Source organism: Hipposideros armiger, unplaced genomic scaffold, assembly GCF_001890085.2.
Source record: "Hipposideros armiger isolate ML-2016 unplaced genomic scaffold, ASM189008v1 scaffold_70, whole genome shotgun sequence".
NCBI lineage: Eukaryota > Metazoa > Chordata > Mammalia > Chiroptera > Hipposideridae > Hipposideros > Hipposideros armiger.
Window position 1 is genome coordinate 530,865 of NW_017731420.1, and position 23,612 is coordinate 554,476.

At 36.2% G+C, this 23,612-nt stretch overlaps 1 protein-coding gene across 4 annotated transcripts in view; it reads left to right on the forward strand.

Moving 5' to 3' along the window:
• Positions 1–23,612, forward strand: part of MTDH (metadherin) — a 99,118-nt gene that overhangs the window by 63,272 nt on the left and 12,234 nt on the right. For 2 of the 4 annotated variants that reach the window (XM_019642545.1, XM_019642542.1), the window contains exons 3-9: positions 2,053–2,137; positions 2,866–3,042; positions 4,605–4,670; positions 7,214–7,441; positions 9,968–10,057; positions 12,688–12,786; positions 18,208–18,332. In XM_019642545.1, coding sequence (XP_019498090.1) covers positions 2,053–2,137; positions 2,866–3,042; positions 4,605–4,670; positions 7,214–7,441; positions 9,968–10,057; positions 12,688–12,786; positions 18,208–18,332 — 870 coding nt within the window. The remainder of the gene's footprint in view (positions 1–2,052; positions 2,138–2,865; positions 3,043–4,604; positions 4,671–7,213; positions 7,442–9,967; positions 10,058–12,687; positions 12,787–18,207; positions 18,333–23,612) is intronic. The other 2 variants (XM_019642543.1, XM_019642544.1) reach the window with 2 other exon arrangements.

Below are 23,612 nucleotides of genomic sequence, written 5' to 3' on the forward strand. Positions count from 1 at the left end.
AGGGGTAAAAAGTATAACTATTGCACTGTATTGTACAGCTGAAACTAATTCTAAAAAATGTGTATTTCACAATAAAAAATAATAATAAAAAAAATCCACAACTACTATATAAGACGCACCCAGTTTTTAGACCCCAAATTTTTCAAAAAAGGGTGTGTCTTATACATGGGGAAATACCGTAATAGTTTTTTATTGATTACATTTAAAATGATAGTATTTTGGGTGTGTTGGGATAAATACATTAAAATTAATGTACCTGTTTCTTTTAACTTTTTAACATATGTCTGCTAGAAAATTTTAAATTACATATGTGACTTGCATTATATTTCTATTTGACTTTGCTGCTCTAGATCAGGGTTTGGCAAACTCCAGCTTCCCAAATCCATCCAGGTGCCTATTTTTGTAAATAAAACTCCATTGGAACACAGTCACACCCATTCAGTTATATACTGTACCTGGTTACATCACGTAGCGACAGTTATGTGGTTGTTCCATGTAGATCACATGTCCTGCAAAGCCTGAAATATATGTATTTACTACTATTTGGCCCTTTATAGAAAAGGTTTGCTGACCCGTTCTCTGGGCTGTATTGACAGATGATCAGTGTGTTATCCTCACTTAAGAGTGGATATCAGAGAGAGACAGACAGACAGAAAATTCACATTGGGTGCCAGTGGGGACTGCTAATGGGTACCACATTTCTTTTTGGGATCATGGAAATGTTCTGGAATTAGATAATGGTGATAGTTGTATAACTTCAAATATACTGAAAACCACTGCATTGTTCACTTAAAAACGGTAAGTATTATGTTATGTGGATGATGTCTTAATTTTTAAAAAGTAGATATGAGCCTGGTTTGGTAGACGTAATAAAGCAATAGGTTAAACATGATGCATGTTCATGATAGTAAGAACATGCAATGAAACAAACAAATGCAAATCAACTATGGGAATGTAAAACATTTTTAATAGTTTTTTATATACTTCCATTGTCAAAGATAATTTTAATTGCCTTTAAGAGATCATGTCAATAAAAAAAGAGGTCATGCCACTTGAGAATATTTGCAAGTAGTTTATTGATAGCAAAAGCAGTTAGCTGTCATTTATTGCTTACCAAAACCCATATGCTGCTTACCCATAAAAAAGACTTATGAAGATACAATCTCTGTTTCATTGTAAACTTAGCTTTAAGATAGTGCACAACAATATATACATAACCAATCTCAATAAATAAATGAGTGAATACAAAGTATAAATAAAATCACTATTTTATGAATATTTTCTTCTGGAAACATTTATCTAAGTATAGAAATCAGGGCTTCATGAAGTTTTTAGCAAGCTTTTGAAAAGAGAAAATAGTGTTATCAGAAGGGAATTGGAAGGGCATTCCACAATGTCCATATCTTGTGTGTGTATTTTTTTCTTAAATGAATTATTAAACATCTACCAAATACAAATCTTAGGTATTTTCATATTGCTTTGAAACACAAAATTTCTACTTTGTATAATTGATTCTATAATTTATTATACATAGGGTATGCCAACAGTTTGCTTTATGAAATCCAAAACCAATAACCAATACTTCATTTTCCCTCTGAACACTAGCAGTAGGTTTTTATTTTATTGCTCTAAAAACTCCGTGTTCTAGTACTTCATTTATGATTTCATTTAGGATAGCATGACATCTGAGGGCACAGACTTTGGAGCCAAATAGACCTATTTCCTAATTTGACTACTTTTCACTAACTTAATCTGACCCAGAATAGCCTATTTAATATTTAACATCTCTGTCTTCATTTTTTTGCCTCTAAAATAGGAATAATACCTTGTCCATTGAGTTTTTTTAAGGAATAAATAAAATTAGCATAAAGTACTTATTAACACATAGTAACCACTAAAATGGAAACCTCATATTATTGCCATTATGTTGTTTTTTAATCAAACATTAAATTTTTTGGTTGTCAGCATCATACATTTTATTATGTATTTTACTGACTCGTACCTTTTCAGAAACGTAATTGAATGTTAAGTAACATTCTATTTTACTTTCAGTCAAAGAAAAATAAGAAGAAATCAAAGTCAGATGCTAAAGCAGTGCAAAACAGTTCACGCCACGATGGAAAGGAAGTTGATGAAGGTACTTAACTTGAACAAGTGAAAGCACTACAGAAAAAAGTTTAATACTTTTTTATCAAGGTGCATTATAACAAAGCTGCATTTGTTTCACTTAATCTTGTATCTAGTTCTTTTTAATAACTATAGATTTTAATGTACAGATCTGTGACATTTTTAGGAAACACTTTTTTATCTAAATTATTTACGAATCTAATAGTGCTTTTCCTAAAAGGAACTGCCTTGAAATTTAAGGTCTAACTCAATATCTTGAGCAATTGAAAAGCTATTTGTTTTGTCTTTGTTTCCTAGAAGTACAATTTGGGTTTTTCCCCCATTGTTTTTAAATATGCTGTCCCTAGAAAGCTGTGTACAAAATTTTTGTGTAAGCCATTTAATTGTTATCACCTAATAAACCCATTTATTAGTAGTTATATAACCCTCCTATCAGTTAAATCAAGCAAGGTAAAGATATACACGATGAATTCTATATCATTTTTCCTAAACCGTAGATGACAGATTTGATAAAAATTATGAGAATAAATAATGGTAGTTAGCTTCTGAAAACAACATAATGAGGTTAGAATAAATCTTAGGATGAATTAATATAATCAGCACTCTTGGTTTGAAGTGTAATATCTGAACTTACCATGATAGCTTGTGTGTGCCCTGCCCCATTTTCCCCTTAAAAGCTACAACTTTTTTGTTTTCCCCTTACTAAATAATAACGTTTTTTGTCTGGGGCTGTGTCAGGAGCCTGGGAAACTAAAATTAGCCACAGAGAGAAACGACAGCAACGTAAACGTGATAAGGTGCAGACTGATTCTGGTTCATTGGATTCAGCTATCCCTGGGATAGACAATACCATCACAGCTACCACTGAGCAACTTACAACTGCATCATTTCCTGTTGGTTCCAAGAAAAATAAAGGTATATTAATAGAACATAAAATGATTCATCAAATCTAACTCCTTTTAATCAGATGTACAAAATATCATTGTCAAAATCTGACTATTTTGAACTGCTTGCATCATTGTGCTGATATATCCTTCTTTGTGAGAGCACTGTGGACCATGTATTGGTTTACCTGATACCAGCAGTGTTACTTGTTACATACTGCCTAATGAATGGCTTATTGAATTAAAATTGCATTTCTGCCTTGAGTCACATGAGAAAATGATGTTGTCTCTTTTTTCTCGTGTGTATTTCCATGCCCCAACTGTCTTACATCTCCATTTCTTACAGTGGAGAATACATTTATTAAGTGGAATTATTTGTCATCATTCTGCATGTTAGGCGCTTTTACTCCAAGATGAAGAAACAAGCATGTTCTGGGTAGTGCAGGATTTCATGTTGCCCCAACCCCTAGGTGTTTGATAAAGCTAGACTAGAACTTCAAAGGTTATTGAGATAATGTTCTTCTCAAGCATCTCCCAACGCTCCAACTATCCACCACTGATAGCTTCTTGGTAGCTCTTTACATTGCTATCATTTTTACCCTGGAGACTTCTGTCTACAGAGTGATACTGTTCAACTTGCTTCAAGGCATCAACTTATCTTCCTTCACCTTTTTATTAAATGCCTCCCCACCTGACACTTATCTCTAGACCACTTTCTTAGCCTTGTTACCTTTTGCTTTTTTGCTTGATGACTTGGTGGAATTTATTGCTTTGGTACAACCATGACTTCTAATCCACTTTCACTGTCCCCAATGCTTTCATGTTTCTGTTGGGAACCCTTTTTCATTGTCTTGTGCATGCCTTCCTTGCTAGCACAATCCTGTGTCATGCTGGGGTGTTTTATGGGGGGTTTTTTTTAGCTGAGCCATCCTGCCACCTGTTGGCAGCTCAGCGGCTGCTCAGCTCGGGCCAGGACTCAAGCCACTGTTACTCAGAGCTCAAACTCCTAAGCGAGCTGTTAACCAACTGAGCCACTCAGCCGGCTGGGTTTTTGATACATTTTGATCATTATGCTTTTTAGTATCAGAGAAACAGTATCTTTGTTATAACAGGTTTTCTCACCTCTTGTGGTATTTCCTAAGTCCTGGTCCCAAGCACTGGCAGAGTTCTTAAATTTATGTGTTCACTTCCAGGATTGTTGAAAAGGCAGCTGGTATTGTTGAAGTGGCAAAATTGAATCCAATTACAGAGGCCAGTTCTCCAGCTCCTACTTAAAAGAATCTTGATAACCATCATAGAACAGCAGACTCTATATTTACTTAGGAAATTTCCGGGTCCTTTATTTGCATTTAATTGACAAAGAAGATGGTAACTAAAGAACTCCTTAATGAGTTCTTTAATGAAGAACTCATTCCTTAATGAAATGTGAAATACGTTGTGAGTAAAAATGACTCTTTTCCAGTGTAAGAATTTAGTACTTGAAGGAGCAATTTATTATAAAAAGGAAGTAAAATTAATTTGTATATTACTCCTAATTTAATGCACATAGTGGCCTATTTAGTATTAAACAAGTTTTGTTTCTATTTCAAACAGGTGACTCTCATCTAAATGTTCAAGTTAGCAACTTTAAGTCTGGAAAAGGAGATTCTGCACTTCAGGGTGAGAGAAATTACATGTAACTTAAATTGAAGGCCCATCAAAATGGAAACTTACCTACATGTCTCTTTCCTCACATAAATGACACGGGAAAAAAGGCTTAAAATGATTTTTAATTGCTAAAGTAACAGAGTCACAGTCCAGAGATTTTGGAAAATAGATTAAAAGAAAAATTACTCCCACTTCTAAGTCTTTGGTATGTTCTAGTTGTTTCCCCCTCCTCCCAATATGTAAAAACATTCTTTTAGTAATAGTTTATATGTAGTTTTGGTTCTTGCTTGCATAATTTAAGCCATTGGAGAAAAGAGGAATTTTTTTTTTTGGACTTGTGTTTATTGTCAACTTTTCCACTGTTTATTAAGAAAAAAGCCTTAATACCTATAATCTTTAAAACCGCTTTTTTAAAAGTATCAAATATTTCACAATAAATGGACTATAGTCTAAAGTCATACAGTGCTTCATGAATAGAAAATATACTTTATTTACTTGTTTATGATAAAGATTGAATTAAGTAGAGTGGTATACCTTACCTAAAAGCTATAGTGCTGTAGTAAAACATGAATTCAGGAATAAAAGCAACCTTCTCATTTTAGGCTTGTTCTTGGCACTGTCCACTTCCTGTATTCCCATGGTTCTCAATCCTGGCTACACATTACAATCATCTAGGAAGCTTAGAAAAACAACACACCATGTATTGGGTTGTTGGAAAAGTCATGACATATTTAGTTTATGTTTTTCAAAGGTCATTTATTTATATAAAGAACAAAGATCAATCAATGGTATATTGCCCGTTTTGTTCGATAACCTTTTGCCATCTTTCAGTGAGCTTCATAAGTTCTCGCTCATAGAAGGACCTGTCTTTATTTGCGAAAAACTGAACAAGGTGCTGATTTACAGCCTCATCTGAATTGAACGTTGTACCACGCAAGGAGTTTTGAAGAGAGCGAAACAAGTGGAAGTCTGATGGCACAAGGTCAGGCGAGTATGGTGGGTGTGGCAACACATCCCATCCAAGCTCCAATAATTTTTGACAGGTGATCAAACTTGTGTGTGGTCTCGCGTTGTCGCGATGGAACACAACTCCTGTACAATTAACAAGCTCTGGACGTTTCTGGATGATGGATTCGTTCAAACTGTCCAATTGCCAACAGTACACATTCAGATTGATTGATTGGTTCCTTGGTAGGAGCTCAAAAACACGACACCTTTAAAATCCCACCACAATGAGAGCATAATCTTCCTCTGATGAATGTCTGCTTTTGATGTCGTTTGAGGTGAATCATCACGTCAGGACCAAGACCGTTTGCACACCACATTGTTGTAAACAATCCACTTCTCGTCACCAGTTACCAGTCGCTTCAAAAAAGGATCATTTTCCTCACGTTTAATGAGCATATTGCAGGTGTTTATATGCACCGTCAAATGAACTTCCTTGAGTTCATGCGGAACCCAAATAACGAGCTTGCTTATGTATCCCGCTTCTTCAGGTGGTCGTGAGCACTTGAATGATGGATGTTCAATCTCTCGTGTCGTGTAAAGCGAGTTTGACTTGATCAATGCCTTTAGTTTGTTGTCATCAACCTCGGTGGGCCTCCTTGACCGAGGAGCATCGTTGAGATCAAAATCACCAGCACGGAATTTTGTGAACCATCGTTGGCATGGACGTTCTTGTAGAGCATTGTCACCGTAAACTCTGTGCAACTTTTCACAAGCTTGACACACATTCTTCTCTCTATGGAAGTAAAACAGCAAAATATGGCAAAAATGCAGTTTGGTCTTCCATCTTCAACTTGTAAAATCCGCAAAACTCAACCAAATCGCTCATTTTTTTTTAGAATGAAGCTAGAACTGTCAGCTGTCAAATGACATAGCAATAACATAGATACAAATGACTCTAGTACTTCCAAAAATGAGCTAGTGCCATCTGTCGCAAACATGCATCATGACTTTTCCGATAACCCTATATATAAAAAAACAAGTCTTTATATGCACACACACACACCTGTGTGTATATACATATACACACAGACATATATATGTACATACAAATATATATACACATACATACTGATGCTTAGGCTCCACCCTTAGAGTTTCTGATTTTAATTTGTCTGGGCTGAGGATCCAGAATCTACTTTTAAGAATTTTTTTAGTTGACTTTAATGTGCAGCCAGGTTTTAGAATTACTGTCTTATACATAACATATATGTAAACATTTAAGGAAAGAACATGTAACTAAGGAGAAGTTCTTATATTCTCAGTGGGTAAGTATTCTGAGTATACCAGAATGTGTTTCCTGTTTGTTCTATTGTACTTGCTTTGAGCTAGTCATTCTGCTGTTGAAAACATAAAACTCATTCATGGTGGTCATGTCGCTTTTTAAATTCTTCATTTTTATCTTTAAAGCTCAAACTATTTAGAGGACAGTAGAGGGGGAAATGAGTGATAAATATAAACTGAGCAATCATAGAAATTTGCAGATATTCTAGTTTTTACAAGGAACCATGTATCAATTCTTAATCTTTCTTTTCTTTAAATTTCTTCAGGACTGAATGAAAACCTAACTGTAAATGGAGGAGGCTGGAATGAAAAGGCTGTAAAACTCTCCTCGCAGATCAGTGCAGGTGAGGAAAAGTGGAACTCTGTGTCACCTGCCTCTGCAGGCAAGAGGAAAACTGAGCCATCTGCTTGGAGTCAAGACACTGGAGATGCTAATACGAATGGAAAAGACTGGGGAAGGAGTTGGAGTGACCGTTCAATATTTTCTGGCATTGGTAAGAACGGTTAGAAATTTTTATGTTTATTTAAAATTGCCTATCTGGTACATTTTGAATTTTCCAGGAATGAAAAAAGATCCATGAATAGAAAAATTAGTAATGCCATACAGAAATAATAGGAATAATTAACTCATCTCAGATCCTTCGTATGGAGCAAAGTAGGAACTAAATAAGTAAATAATAGCATTGATTATCTTTACTTAGTGTTTTCACATACTTGATCACATTTAATTATCAATGTAGCTAATTGTATTTTTAGTGATGTAATAAGTATAATGTGTGAGCAGTCTTTTTAAATAGTTTCAACAGTTATGTTGAGTTTAAAAATTAGTGAACAGAAGTACAGTTTATAGCATCCATTTATATACTGTTTTACTATTTGTAAAATGCCTATTTGTAATTAATTTTCCCCCTGGGTTTTAAAGATAGGTTAGTAGGTGAGAAGCTTTTTTTCTGTTGAGCATCAAGTTAAAAGAAACTTAATTTCTGGTATGTGTATATGTATTATAGAAAAGAAATCCATGTTTAATATGAAAAACTGTAGAAAGAAAAGGAAAAACCCACTCTTATTACACCACCCAATGCCAACCACTGTATTTTGTATTTCTTTTTCTGTGTACAATTTTTTTTTTTTACATAATCCAAATCAGATATGATTTTTATGTTCCCACCTCCCACTTAATATCATAACATAAATATTTTCCTTACATTTTATAAGTGTTTTTATTTGATGACCCTATAATATATTGTATAAGTATAGCATAAATAACTACCATGTTATAGGAGATTTTTTTTTTTTTTTTTAGCCACTGTAAATAACATTGCATTGAATACATTGGGTTGTCGGAAAAGTCATGACTTATTTTTTTTTTTGTTTTTCATTGCAAAAATGTGTCATGACCTTTCTGACAACCCAATATTTGTTTTGAGGTTATTTCTTTCGTATAGATTCTTGAGAGTGGTATTATTGGGTTAAAGGAATATGAATATTTACAATACTATATGACATATTGTCAAAGTACTTATTAAGAGAGTTGTTCTAATTATATATCAGTGTCAGTATGAGTGTCATTTGTCATATGCTGACCAAGGTTGGATATTCATATTTTTTAAAATCTTTTCTAATTTAATAAGCAAAACGTAAGAAATTGTCCTGGTTAACTTTTTTTTATATCACTAATGAGGTTGAATATTTTTCACAACTTTATCATTTCTATTTCTTTTATGAATTGTCTATTCATGTTCTTTGCCCATTTGTCTAATGTCCTGTGTACTGGTTTGGTTTTTTTAAGTTGTAATTCCTGTGCGTTAAACATAATTTTTCTGTTGTGCTTGCTGCAGATACTTTTTGTTAATATATTTCTTTTAATTTGTGGGAAACAGTAGATACTACAAACTCCTTAGTATTTAAGTAGGGAAAAAAACGTTCTTCCTAAGTTATTTGCTTTAACCATCACTTTTAAGCTTAGAAAGACTTATGCAAACTTGAGATCATTTACTAATATTGTTCCTAAGCTTGTTCTTGCCCTCACCCCACCACCCCCGTACCCCGCAATGTCCAGAAATTGTGTAGAAATATAAAAATTTGGGGGAAAGAAGAGACAATCCCTAAATTCCCAGCCTCATTTTCAGCAGTGAAGAAAGCATAAATTTCTATGCTGTGAAGCATCCTTTCACATTTAATAAAAGAAATGGTCAAGTTTTGCCAAGTAATGTTAAAAACTCTGACCTTTTAAAATATTTGGAATTTACTTATGAAAGCTATGTAGCATTTTCATAATCAGGACATAAATCAGATGGTGCTTACTTAATGTTGCTACAGATAAAATTAAGCAGCACATTAGAGTTCCTGCCTAGATGGATTAAGACGTTTTTGACATTGAAAGGGAACTGTATATTAAATTAGGTTTGCAGTGAATCAGAAGAAAGAGGTGTGACTGGTATCATGGATGTATATGTTCTTTAAAATGCTCATATAAGTAAGAAATCTCTTGAAAATGTTGAGAAGATAGCATGGTGTAACGGAATGACGGACTAGTTCAGATAGATGGTTGATATGAATCCCTTTTCCACATACTAGCTTTTATGGAAATTAGACGTTATTTAATCTGTATGAACCTCATTTAAGTAGTTGTAAGGATTGTCTAAAATGAATATCAAGTTCAGTGCCTGGCCCATAGTTGTAGCTTAATTATGATAAATAATAATGTAGCTAGCTATAGTGGAAGGAGCAGAGGCTTTGGAAATCAGCCCAAGTCCCAGTCTTAGCTCACCTGCTTTCTGGCAAGTTGCTTAACTACTCAGAAACTTTGCCTAGCAGTGTTGCCCTAAGGATTAAAAGTGGTTGATGTAAAGAGCCCAGCACATAAATAGACTTTCAATAAATAGTAGCTATGGATATATTAAGTGGTTCTAATTTCTAAGGTTATCTTTCAATATTGTTATCATAGTTTTAAATCTGTACATATCTTTCAAATTTCATTGCAAATTGAAGGTTCCAAGTGACGTTCTTTATTTTAACAGCTGCTTGGTCTAGTGTGGATAGGGGAATGAATACCTCTGAACAGAATTCTGCTTCTTTTGCATCTCTCACACTTAACTCTGCTGTTTCTGGTATGTGAAAACAGTCTTTCATTTAGTTAACAAAAAAATTTCTGTTTAAATTAATATTAACATTTGCTATTTGAAAAAATAATCAGCGTCAACTACTGCTATCAACATAAATAATAATAGATAAGTAATAAAAAGTGTCAGAGGCCTTAATAAAGGGGAGAACGACCTAAATTCTTAATCTGCAAGTGGCTTAGTTCTTTCTGTAGTGGAGGTAGGAAGATTCTGTGGCCTAACATAACTGAAGTGCATTGGCACACTGACAAGTGCAAATGGAAGATCTTCCTTTCAGGGTCGTGATACTCTGCTGTTACTAGTGTACTCCAAATTCTTGCAGTTTGGCATTTTATTTCTATTTGCCCTTATTCATCATATGTTTATAGCTAAGCCTCTCAGGTTTTATGGACCCTCATAGAACAACTCTACTTTGAGTGTACGTTGATTAGAAAGTACATTATTAACTAACAAACTACTATCAATTTAGCATAGCTTAAATGGATATGCCTTTTATTAATCATGTAGAAGCTATATGTACTTAATAAATATTACTTAATCGTGGGAGATGTTTAGTTTTTAATTTTTGGTTAATGTTGGAATTCATGGACCCAGTGTACTGATTGTGTAGTTCCACAGTGCCTGGAGTCAAAAGTGAGGGGCCCAATAATAATCATTTGAGGCTTTGTGGACCACACTGTCTCTGCTGCAGCTACTTAATTCTGCCATTGTAGCAAGAAAGCATCTAGAAATGATACATAAACAGAGGACTGTGTCTGGTTCTGAATTATTCTTTTGATTTTTTTTTCAACTATTTAAAAATGTGAAACTATTCTTGGCTCATGGGCTATACAAAGAAGGGGTGGCTGGAGTTGGACTATAGGTCATAGCTATGAGCCCCTGGCCTCATAGACTACATTTCAGTTCCAAGGGTACAAGTTAATTGCTTCCTTCATTTGGTGACTAGGTTCAACACCAATGCTATTCTCCTCATATATTCGGAGAAAGCAACATGGGCTGCTAAAGAAATAGCAACATTATTACTATAGTGCTTCTAAACTGCTAATGTGCTAATTATATATGAATTTTATAGTGTTACTCTGTTAAAATGTATATAAAAATATAAAACTGTTTTGAGTATATATCAAGCAGTTTATATTAGTAGATGCTAGTAAAATTATTTATAACCAAGTGAAATTTTATGTTAGTAAGGACTTACGTAGATCAGAGGAAGTGATTGTATGTGTCTTCTATACTAACAGGTAGATATTCCTTTCTTTATATCAGTGGCTCTTAATCCAAAGTGAATATCAGAGTCACCCAAGGACTCTGCTTTATATGGAAATTCTGATTCAGAAAGTCTAGGGTATATACCAGGAGTGCCAAAAAAATGTATACACATGACCTGTATTCATCTTACGTTATTGGTATATATTGAATATTGCAATTTTAATACAGTTTTTTCCTTTCTTAAAATGCGTATACATTTTTTTGGCACCCACTGTATATATCCTTGATGGAGAGCCTCTGCTTTACATGTGTATCCTGAAATGAATATATGCTATAGAGCAAGGTTTTTTGACCTGGCACCCATGAACTTATATGCCCCCAAAACTATATGCAAAATTGTGTGTAAATTCTGGACAGTAGTCTACCACAGCTTTCATCAAATTCCTAAAGGACTGTGTGACCCCAACTCTTACCCCATCAATTTTTCAACCCCCCCCCCATAAAAAAATAAAAATGGAAAAAACTCAGAAGATAATACAGTTGACCCTTGAACAATGAGAAAGTTAGAGGTGGGTGCTGACCCCACATGTAGTTGAAAATTCATGTGTAACTTGACTCCCCCAAAACTTACCTACTAATAGCCTATTGTTAACTGGAAGCCTTACTGAAAACGGTCTATTCACACATGTTTTATATGTATTATATACTGTACTCTGACAATAAAGTAAGCTACAGGAAAGAAAATATTAAGAAAATCATAAGAGAAAATATTTACAGTACTTGTTGGAAAAAATAACACATGGAAGTATACCTGCTTAGTTCAAACCCATGTTGTTCAAGGGTCAGCTGTATTCTCTTTGTGCTAAATGCACCTGAATTTAACTTGGTCTCTAAACTAGCAGCGTAACTTTCTTATCTTTGGCTTCTGTCTGTCTCACCTCTCTAGAATAATCATCTATCTCTTTACCTTTCCCTGAGAAGGTTCTAGCAAACTCATATATTTTCTAGTTCTCTCCTTCAGGGTTCTAAGAATAGGATATCCTGAAACATTCGGAATTTCTTTTGTGTTTTATTATTTTCAATTAAGAAGAAAAATAAAACAACTTTTTTTGACTTCTTGACATTTGTAGATAACTAGTTTGAAGAATATATTATAAAAGACAAAAATCTAATGGATTGGTACTAGAGAAAAATATGAATTAGATAAGTGATTATCTTGCTTAATCTAAAATTACCCTTAATACTACTTTTCCTTTATGTTGACTCTTTTTATAATGTCTGAATTTTTCCTTTTAGGAGAAATACAAAAAATAATAATTAAGTCTCCATGTACAAAGTATAGAACTATTGTTGTGAAACATCATTAGAAAATTCCATTTTTAATTTTATTGCATTCGTTTTCATTTAAGGGTCTACTGCTGAGCCAGTTTCTCAGTCTACCACTTCTGATTATCAGTGGGATGTTAGCCGTAATCAACCCTATATCGATGATGAATGGTCTGGGTTAAGTATGTCCTTTTAAAAATTATCAGTTTGGGGGTTTTTTGTTTGTTTTTTGTTTCTTTTTTTCAGAATTTTCTTTCTAGCGCCCTGAATTCATACTTTATATTATAATTTTAATCCTAATTTCATACCTTTTAGGTCACAGTAATTTAATTTAATACCAAATGTACTACTTGTAAACTGATTATTGAATACACCTATAGGATTAAAACCAAATTCACTTTTTGTGATTGAGGCAATATTTCAACATGAAGTTTTCTTATAGTTACTCTAATTTTTGTAATTTTTCAAATTTTTGCTTTAAATGAATGTTGTTTCTCTTCCTAGTTTTAGTATAATAAATAGAATATACAGGAATGACTTTGAATTTGTAAGGTGTGCAAGTTTTTTTTACAGTCAAAAACCATTTTTTAGCCTGATTTCCAGTAAAAGCATAAGAATATTAAAGGCAAGAGTCATAAAAAATAGGAAGGGAAAAATAATATGGTTTTTATGTTCAGAAAGCCCATACCACCTAATTTTTTTAAAAAAAGGATTGTTTTTTCCCCTACAACTCCAAACCTGAGAATTTAATCCATTCTCAGAATTTTTATAGCATTTTTTTTTTCTGCTGTTTATTTAGTACCTACCTTTTGGGACTTTCCACCATTTTGGTCTTTGTAAAAGAATTTTTTTCAAGAATATGTTTTTCTTCAGAGTTGAAATCCTCTGAAGATAGGAACTTTCACTCTTATATCCTCAGTATATAGTGCAGCACTTTTTACACAGGTGTTCAGTAGTAATAATGATAAAAGCGTGATTGTGTGCCAGGCACTGGTCTGAGTCTTGTGCATATTGATAATTGAATGCTTATAATAATTCTATGAGGTAGGTTTTTTTTCCCCCCGACATTTACCAGATTAAGAAACTGAGGCAAAGAAAAGTTATTGAACTTTCCCCAGGCCACACAGCTAGTTAAGTCAAGGAGGTGGGTATTGAGCTTTGGTAGTTTGGCTCTAGAGTTCATACTCTTAACCACTACATGGCAGGCACAGCGTTGGTGATGATTGTAATCATGAAGGTAAGCTCGCAACACAAGGATTAGTCTGTACATTAATTAGTCTCTGTATAGATTAGTTGAAGCACAGTTCTTACAGATTAGGGAGAGATGAAGTTGGAAACGTAGATTAGGGAGGGCCATAATGTGAAAAGCCTTGAATTGCTGGCTAAAATCTGGGGCGGTGGGAATTGGAGTTACTAGTGTAGAAGGTAGATCCTAGTCTAATCCTAACTTTAAAATATAGTACCTCATATGACTTGGACTTTGTCACGTATCTTGGAATCTAGATTAATTGAGCTGTAAAATGGAGCAAATAATTTGTCATAGCTACTTCTATAGATTGTGAGGTTTTAATGAGGTAATGAATAAATATGAAAGCTCTGTAAATTATTAAGTATCGTATAAATACAAGGTATTACAAAGATGTGAAAGCACTGTTTTTGGAAAAAATAGTCTATCTGTACTTTGGGAAGAATGATCAGGTATGTGCAGGATAGAAGTGAGTGATTATCGGAACAGTAGGAGTAACTGTAAGAAAATAGCAGTGAGGTGTCATGGGCAGCTATGGCTTGAGGCTGAGGAAATCGAGCAAACGGGGCTCAAGGCTTCTCAACTTTTATCTATCTTAGAATTCTTGTAATATGAAAAGCGTGATTGGCTGCTAAAATAAAAGACTGAAAAAATGTATCCATATGACTGTACTTAAACTAGTAAGTATCAGGAACACCATCTTTCTCAAGTTTGTTATGCTGTATTGACAGTCTTAAGTTCAGAGTTTCTCTTTAATGTCATTTCCTCTGTGAATTTTATTTTTTGTCTTATCATCTTTAATGTGGCTAATTTCGGTACTTGAATTTACTTATTCCTTTCTAAATTTGTAAAATGCATGATTAGTACTTGAGATCACTAATGTACAAAGTGTATGTGTATGTGTATATAATGACATACATGCACACACACACTAGCTTTACATTTAACAGTATAATATGATTAACACATTGACCCTCTGGTTTGAGGCATAGACATCATTATCTGACAAAAAGGCATTGATTCTACCCAGGCACTTGAATATAAGGTTAAGATGCTAAAGTACAGAAGATAGCATTTTTAAAGGCACATGTTAATCTATTATCTTAGCCATAAGAGAACATCATCATCAGAGCTTCTGTAAAAGGTCAGATTTTGAACAGAACTTTGTTTCTGTTGGTACACCAGAGTGAATGAGTTAGCTGCAGCATAGGGAAGGGGCTAAGAGCATGAGCTTTGAGGACAGACTACCTCGGTTTGAATCTTAGCAGGTACATTATCATTCTATGCCTCAGTTTCGTCATCTGTAAAAACTGTAGTTCTTCCCCAACCCCGCCCAGAGTTGTTGAGAGGATTAAATGATACAGTATATAAAGCACTTAGAACACTGCCTGATACATAGTAAATATTTAGTAAGTGCTGTTTATATTCTTCCAGGGGCAAAATTAGTCTACTCAGTGGGATTAATTAGTATTTCCTATATAGACACTGGAGCATGTCTTTTTAACACAATTGATTTGTATTATTAAAGTTAATACTGAATCAAGTTCTGACAAGAAACAGCTGACAGTCATTTTCTTATTGAGGTAAAATAGAGAGTAGCTATGAGATGCTTAAGCCTAAAACATTATTCCACAAGCAAATTAAATAGACACAGATTTCTTGCCATTTTGAAGACATATGATTCTTTGAAAAGACATTGGCAAACTAATGGAGGAATTTTGAAAAATGAGAGATACCCTATTTATAAATGGAGAGAACTATACTATGAATAAAACTATACAGTTTTAAGGAAACTATGTCTAAGAAGTTTATTAGCACATTAGGCCCATGAATCTTAAGAATTATGTGTTAAGAAGTCTCCTGGTGACAGTTTTTAGTTTTAGGTGATGAACCTGTTGTTTTAAAGTCGTTTTATTTGATCCCAGTTAATTTTAAAAAAAAAATCTGAAGTCAATAAACATGGAACAATCACCAATAAAGCTTTATAAAGCGAATAAGAGATTATGCTTCTGTTAATGTTCTTATAGAAGTTAAACCATATGCTACAGTTATTACCCAAACTTATGGCCATCTAAGCCTTTTAAAAAAAGATAATTTTATTAAGTACTTGACAAATTTTTGTCCCCCACCATATTTATTAAGAAAATAGTTTATATGTTAATATATTGCCCATTCATTTGCCTAAACTTTGTTTTCTTAATAAAAGAAAATAAAGTTTCTTTTCTGGCAAGAGGCCTTAGAGACCTGGCTTATGGACAGCAGTTTTCCAAATCTGGGTTTCTTATTTGTGACGTTTAAGCAAAACCAAGGACAGCTTTGACATTCAAATCTCCTAACAGTATTGTTAATGAGTACTAGGTGTAAGATGATCGCTTGGTTCCAGACATCTGCTAGATTCCTTTATATTTGTAAAAAATGATTTCTACATTAAGACATATAAAGTGTATCTTCTTGAGATTCATCAGGATTATGAAAAATAAATTCTTAATTATATATGCCTGATAGCTTAGAAACTGGCTTTCTATTGTGAATGTCATCAATAATAAGTAAAAACAATAGCTACATTTCTTGAGCACTTACTATGAACTCCTTAACATGTATCTCATATAATCCTCTCAGCAATCCTATGAAGTCTGTGTATATAGCCCAATAAGATTCAGAAACTTAACCAAAGTCACATAGTTATTAAGTGGTAGAGCAATATTCAAATGTAGATCTGTTTGACTATAAGGTCCATGTTCTTAACCTCTTTTAATATTTTACTATGTAATACTGGCTTAGGATACCTGCTTATGGTATAGTACATTTTAAATATAGGAAGGGACTTCCTTTTTTGTAACACATTTCACACTTGTAGTCATTTGTTTCATGTTTTTCCTCCACTAGACTATAGTAAATTCTTGCCTACATTTTCAGCCTTTCCCCATGCTCTACTGGTTTTGCTCTCTTCTCCCTTTCATCACTCCCTGTGTCAGAATCTATCACTCTGTACTGTAAAATCTATCATTCTATCTGTTGTACTTACCTTTCTCAATTCCTAAAAGATAGATTGTGAGCTCCATGTGGGGGGAGGGATTATGTCATACTGATTTTTATCTCTATGGTACCTACCTAGCTTAAGTTCTAATTCTAGTGCATAATTGCTCAGTAAGATGTAATTCCTCTAAAATATATCTATTATTAATGTATTATTTTCTTGTATCTCTTTATAGAAATTTGGGATCATACTATATAGTTTTGTCTATTATTTTTTTTTCTGTGAACTTTTTCCTAGATCATTATGTTTTCTTCCAAAGCATGGGATTTAAAGCCTTCATGAAGAAGTATCTTAATACCTCCCATTTAAACAAAAATATAGAGTTCACGGGGAAAAACAAGACTAGCAAAGAAAATAAGAGGAATACAGGCAGATTTGTTGTTCTAGATACTCTAGATACTCAAATGTATTATAGAATTAATATTATGTATGGCACTACCCCAGGAATAAGTCAGTGGAATAGAACAGAAATTCCAGAAACATTAGAATGACTTGTTAACTTTTAGAAATCGAGCCTAACCTCTGTTATCTTAAACCAGTATAAGTGAAACCTGACTATAAGTCATTCCAGGAGTGTACATATGGAAGTGTATGGGATGTTCTGGAAGAGGAGGGAAGAATTAACTTTGAGGGCAACTTATTTAACCAGGGTAAAGCCAAAGAATGTTTTTCCCTTTTAGAATAAGCCAGTGACAGCTCCCCAAAGGAGGTAGAATTCAGTGCCTCCTAGAGTGAAAGAAAGGAATTTGGAAGGCTAGAATAAAAATTTATTTGCGAGAATAGGATGATAGAAGCCCAGAAAATGACTCACATATTTTGGAATGATAAAAGTAGTATTGAATATATGAAAAATAAAAAAAGGTACAAGTTAAGTATTTAAAAAGGAAGAGGAAAAAGAAGAGGTTAAGTATTCTGTCATGACTTGGTGAATTTGGAGAAGAACCTTAAATTAATTACAAAAATGTTGTAATAATCAGGGCAAAAAATTGACCAGGTCCTAGACCAAGTTAGAGATAAATAGTGAAAAGAGAGAAAATTCAAGACACTGAACAAAGTAGGGAGAGTGGAATTAAATGGTTAATTCATAGTTTTCTGGAGTTACTTAGAAATTCCATTAAATTAGCCATACGATGTGCCCAGCAGAAGTTTGGTAAAGGTTTTTACCATCATGTTACTGGTCTTTTTCTAGCTCTTAAAATGTTGGGAGAAAGAAGAACAATAGTTAAAATTACAGCATAGTTCACCATAAGGAATTTTAGTTCTTGCATTTTAGTTTTTGGCAGAAATGATAGATACCTAATTCACACTGTTAAATTTTAGATGGTCTGTCTTCTGCTGATCCCAGCTCTGATTGGAATGCTCCAGCAGAAGAGTGGGGGAACTGGGTAGATGAAGAAAGAGCTTCGCTTCTCAAGGCCCAGGAACCAATTCCTGCTGATCAAAAAGTGAGTAAAGGAGATGGCGGGTATGTTTCTTTCTCTGTGCCCCCAACTATGTTGGAATTACTAGGGGTTTCAGTTTGTATTATAAGTATATCCAGTAGTAGAATTCCTTCAGAGAGGCATTCTGATCATATTTATGTTAATCATCATATGACTGCATGCCTTCTCTATGTCACTGTTTTCTTTCCACAAATAATTGAGAACTGTGGCAAGAATCACTGGACACTGATAAGAAAACAAACAGTTCCTGTCTTCTTTATCAGAATTATTATACTAGCCTACCAACTCATTGTGTTTTAGAGAAGAGTAAGTTGCCTCCCAATGAAAGATTAAGGAAGGCTTCATAGCAATAGACAAGATTGAGAACATCATGAAAAAGGCTCCAAGGCAGGAAAATAGTAACAATTGTGGTGGAGAGGTAAGTAATATACATGTTTAGAATCAACTGCTGATAGGATCGATTATCTACATATCTGTCTTCCCCATGAAGTTTTTATTTTTGTAGCTCTAGCAACATGCTTGATGGATTTTCAGTAAATGAATAAATAAATGAAAGGAATGGCCCTGACCGTTGCCACATTTCTATGGAATTCTATAAGTAATGGATCCCTGTTGACAGCTTTTAAACCAAGGATACACATAATCATCACTAGGGTTAGGAAAATTAGGCTGGATACAGCAGAAAGGCAAGACCAGTTTGGGGGGCTATTTTGTACTATTTTGGTTAAGTGTTAGAGACAGTACAAGAATCAGGGTAGAGAACTTAAGTTGATAGCTTTGAAAAATAAATTGAGGGCCAGCTCAGTGGCTCAGTTGGTTAAGAGTTAGCTTAAGAGCTCAAACTCTGAGCCACAGGGCCGCCAGTTCGATTCCCACGTGGGCCAGTGACGCTGCGCCCAAGCTTAGCTGCCACTGAGCTGCCAGCAGGTGGCAGGATGGCTCAGCTGGTGAGAGCACATGTTCCTAACAACAAGACTGCCTATTCGATGGTGGTCTATGCCCGCCCACAACTAAGACTGAACTCGGCACCTAGAGCTGAGCTGCCATCTGGATGGCTCAGTGGATACAGCATGCACTCTTAACAGCAAGGCTGCCGGTTCGACTTCCGCATGGGATGGTGGCTACGCCCACCCACAACTAAGACTGAACTCGGCACCTTGAGCTGAACTGCCCCCCAGATGGCTCAGTGGAATGAGCATGTGCTCTTAACAACAAGGCTGCCGGGTTTGACTCCCACATGAGATGGTGGCTATGCCCGCCCGCAACTAAGACTGAACTCGGCACCTTGAGCCGAGCTGCCGCCCGGAAGGCTCAATGGATAGAGTGTGCGTTCTTAACAAGGCTGCTTGTTTGACTCCCGCATGAGATGGTGGCTACACCCACCCGCAACTAAGACTGTAACACAGCACTTTGAGCTTAGAGGCCATGAGCTGCCGACGGGAAGCCAGATGGCGACTGGCGCCCTCCACAACTCAGATTGAAGAACAACAACTTGGCTGGTCTCCCTCCCCAATTCTCCAACACTGTTCCCCTCCCCCAACTCCCCAATTAAAAAAGAAAAATAAATGGAACGCATATTTACAAGAGACATAAAGCTACTGATCAAACTTTGCTACTGGTTGGTTATTAGGAATAAGGGTGAAAAGTCAAAGAGGCTCTGAAGATAATAGGACCATTAGTATTCAACAAACATTAATTGAGCATCTAACATGGATCAGGTATTGTGCTAGTGGAGAAATAAAGATAAGACACAATTATTGCCTTCAAGGAGCCTACAGTCCAGTTAGGAAGCAAAAGAAGGAGACACGCACATCAACAGATAAAAGTAGTGTTACTGTATGTCTTGGGTATTATGGAATCACTTGGGAGTTTTAGCAAAGGCAGCTTAGAGATAAACACAGAATCTGATGCGAAGAGTAGTCAAAAATGAGACGAGAGGGAGGCGAGGACCAAATTCTATAAGTCCTTGAATGTCATGTTTGAAACCTTGGACTTTATTCTATAAATAATAGAAGAATTTTATGCTAAAGTGGTTTTTTGTTTTTTGGGGTTTTTTTTTTTTTGGCTACTATGACAATTCATCTAGAAAAAGGAGTGGAGGCATATGTGAAGGTAGGAAGACCAATTTAGAGGTAGGTTAGTAGTCCAAACTATTGTCCTAAACTACTAAAGAGTGGTATATGGAGTAGAGGACAGATTTGAAAAATACATTGAAGTAAAATCAGCACAGCACATGATTAGAATTGAATGGAAAAGAGTCATCAAAAATGACTTCTAGGGCCGGCCAAGTGGCGCGATGGTTAAGAACTGGCTTGGGACGCCAGAGGACCCCGGTTCAGATCCCACATATGAGAGCCAGTGACACTGCCCTCTACAGCTAAGATGCTGAACAACAGCTCAACCTGGAGCTGGGCTGCCGTGAGTCACCGGCGACGGCGTAGGCTGCAGCCCCTGCTGCAGTGGGTTGCCATGGGCTACCGTGTGTAGCCAGCAGCCAGCGGGAGCGGCCACAGCCGCCGTGAGCGGCCGTCCAGAAGCCGGCGACTGATCTGCCTCGCTCGGGAAGAGTGCAATGATGGTGCCAACTTGGGCCAGTGAAGCAACGTCCTCCACAACTAGACTGAAGAACAAAAGGACAGCAACTTGTCTGTTCCCCTTCCCCCAATTCCCCAGCGCTGTTCCAATCCCCCCAATTCCCCAATAAAAATCTTTAAAAAAAAAAAATGACTTCTAGGATTGTAGTGTGGATAACTTGGAAGGTGAAAGTGGTGCTCCCAACAGAGAATATAAAACCAAAGCTAATCAATTGGTGGGAAAGTGGTTGGTTCAGTTTGGGATATATTAAATGTGCGGTGTTTTGTAGTCGTGCCTAAAAGAAGTTGGTTATACCAGATTAAAGCTTACGGGAAAGATCTGTATTTGAAAGTTACTAGTATTAGTTTGGTGCAAAAGTAATTGTGGTTTCAGACCAAGAATTTTAAATCATTATAACTAGACTCAAAAACATTTTTATTAATCAAAGTAGGAACCATTACAATCAACACATTTTTGCCAATGAGAAATAAGTTTGTTTATTCCTGTAGCATAAAAACCTGGCTTCAGAATTCCATGAACTCTTAGAAAGCATTTTCTGCACCCTGCTGGTTGTAGAAGCATTTTCCCTGTAGAAAGTTGTCGAGATGATTGAACAAGTGGTAGTCAGTTGGCGAGAGATCAGATGAATATGGCAGATGAGGCAAAACTTCATAGCCCCATTCGTTCAACTTTTGAAGCTTGTCGTGGAGAAGAATTGGGCCCTTTCTGTTGACCAATGCCAACTGCAGGTGTTGCAGTTTTGGTGCGTCTCATCGATTTGCTGAGCATACTTCTCAGATGTAATAGTTTCGCCAGGATTCAGAAAGCTGTAGTGGATCAGACTGGCAGCAGACCACCAAACAGTGACCATGACCTTTTTTTGGTACAAGTTTTGGCTTTGGGAAGTGCTTTAGAGCTTCTAGGTCCAACCACTGAGCTGGTCATCTCCAGTTGTCGTATAAAATCCACTTTTCGTTGCACATCACAATCAGATTGAGAAGTGGTTCATTATTGTTGCATAGCATAAGAGAAGATGACGCTTCAAAACGACAATTTTTGGGCCAGCCGAGTGACTCAGTTGGTAAGAGCTTGTTCAAGAGTGAGCTCTAGAGCCGGCCGAGTGGCGCGTTGGTTGAGAGTTGGCTTGGGACGCCAGCTTGGAGCAGCAGGGTGCCAGTTTGGATCCCACATGAGGACCAGTGATGCTGCGCCCTGTACAGCTAAGATGGTGAACAACAGCCCAACCTGAAGCTGAGCTGCCGTGAGTCACCTGCAACAGTGGCGTAGGCTGCAGTGGAGCTGCAGTGGGCTCCCGTAAGCTACCGTGAGCGGCTGGCAGCCAGTGTGAGCTGCCAAGAGCCACCATGAGCAGCCATCCAGTGGCCGGCGATCAATCTGCCTTACCCGGGAAGAACGCAGTGATAATACCAAAATGGGCCAGTGAGCTGCGCCGCTGCTGAGCTGCCAACAGTTGTCAGGATGGCTCAGCTTGTGAGAGCACGTGCTCCTAACAACAAGGTTGCCTGTTCGAGATGGTGGGCTATGCCCACCCACAACTAAGACTGAACTCGGCACCTTGAGGTTGAGCTACCACCCTGATGGCTCAGTGGATAGACCATGCTTTCTTAACAACAAGGGTGCCGGTTCGACTCCCCCATGGGATGGTGGTTACACCCACCCGCAAATAATAGAACATAGCACCTTGAGCTGAGCAGCATGACTAGACGTGAAGCTGAGCTAGCTGCACCCTCCATAACTAAGATGGAAGGACAAAAATTTGGCCATTCACCTTCCCCAATTCCCCAACACTATTCTTCTCCCCAAACTCCCCAATTAAAAAAAAGATAATTTTTTTAATTTTTAGTCAGCTCATGAGGCACCCACTTAGCGAGCTTTTTCACCTTTCCAATTTGCTTCAAATGCCAAACAACTGTAGAATGGTCGACGTTGAGTTTTTTGGCAACTTGTCGTGTAGTTGTAAGAGGATCAGCTTCAGTGGCTGCTCTCAGTTGGTCAATGTCAACTTCCGATGGCCGGCCACTACGCTCCTCATCTTCAAGGCTCTCGTCTCATTTGCAAAACTTCTTGAACCACCACTGCACTATATGTTCGTTAGCAGTTCCTGGGCCAAATGCATTGTTGATGTTGGGAGTTGTCTCCGCTGCATTACAACCTATCTCGAACTCGAATAAGAAAATCTCTCGAATTTGCTTTTTGTCTAACATCATTTCCATAGTCTAAAATACATGTAAAATAAACAGCAAGTAATAAGTCATTCGCAAAAAAAATAAAGCGAGAAATGTGCATTAAAATTATGTATAATATAACTACATTTATTCAAGAATGTATTCCAATATCAAAGGCAAGTCTCAACAATGCAAAAACTGCAAGTATGTTTGCACCAACTTTGATATAGGGTGGTTAACACTTTGAGGGTAGGTGAATCTAGGAAAAATCTATAGAGTTGAAAAGATCAGTGGAATGAGTATAGAAACCTGGCGAACTCCAACTTTTAAGGAAAAAGAAAAGCCCATGAAAGAGACTGAGGAAACAAAGTACTGGATCACAGCAGCTGAGACATTTGCTCTCTGGTAATTTAAAGAAGCTTCATCAGAAATCTTGAAATAGTAGCCATATTACAGTAAGTTGAACAAATGAGGGTTTAAAAATAGTAATAACAGGGCCAGCGGAGTGGCGCGTTGGTTAAGA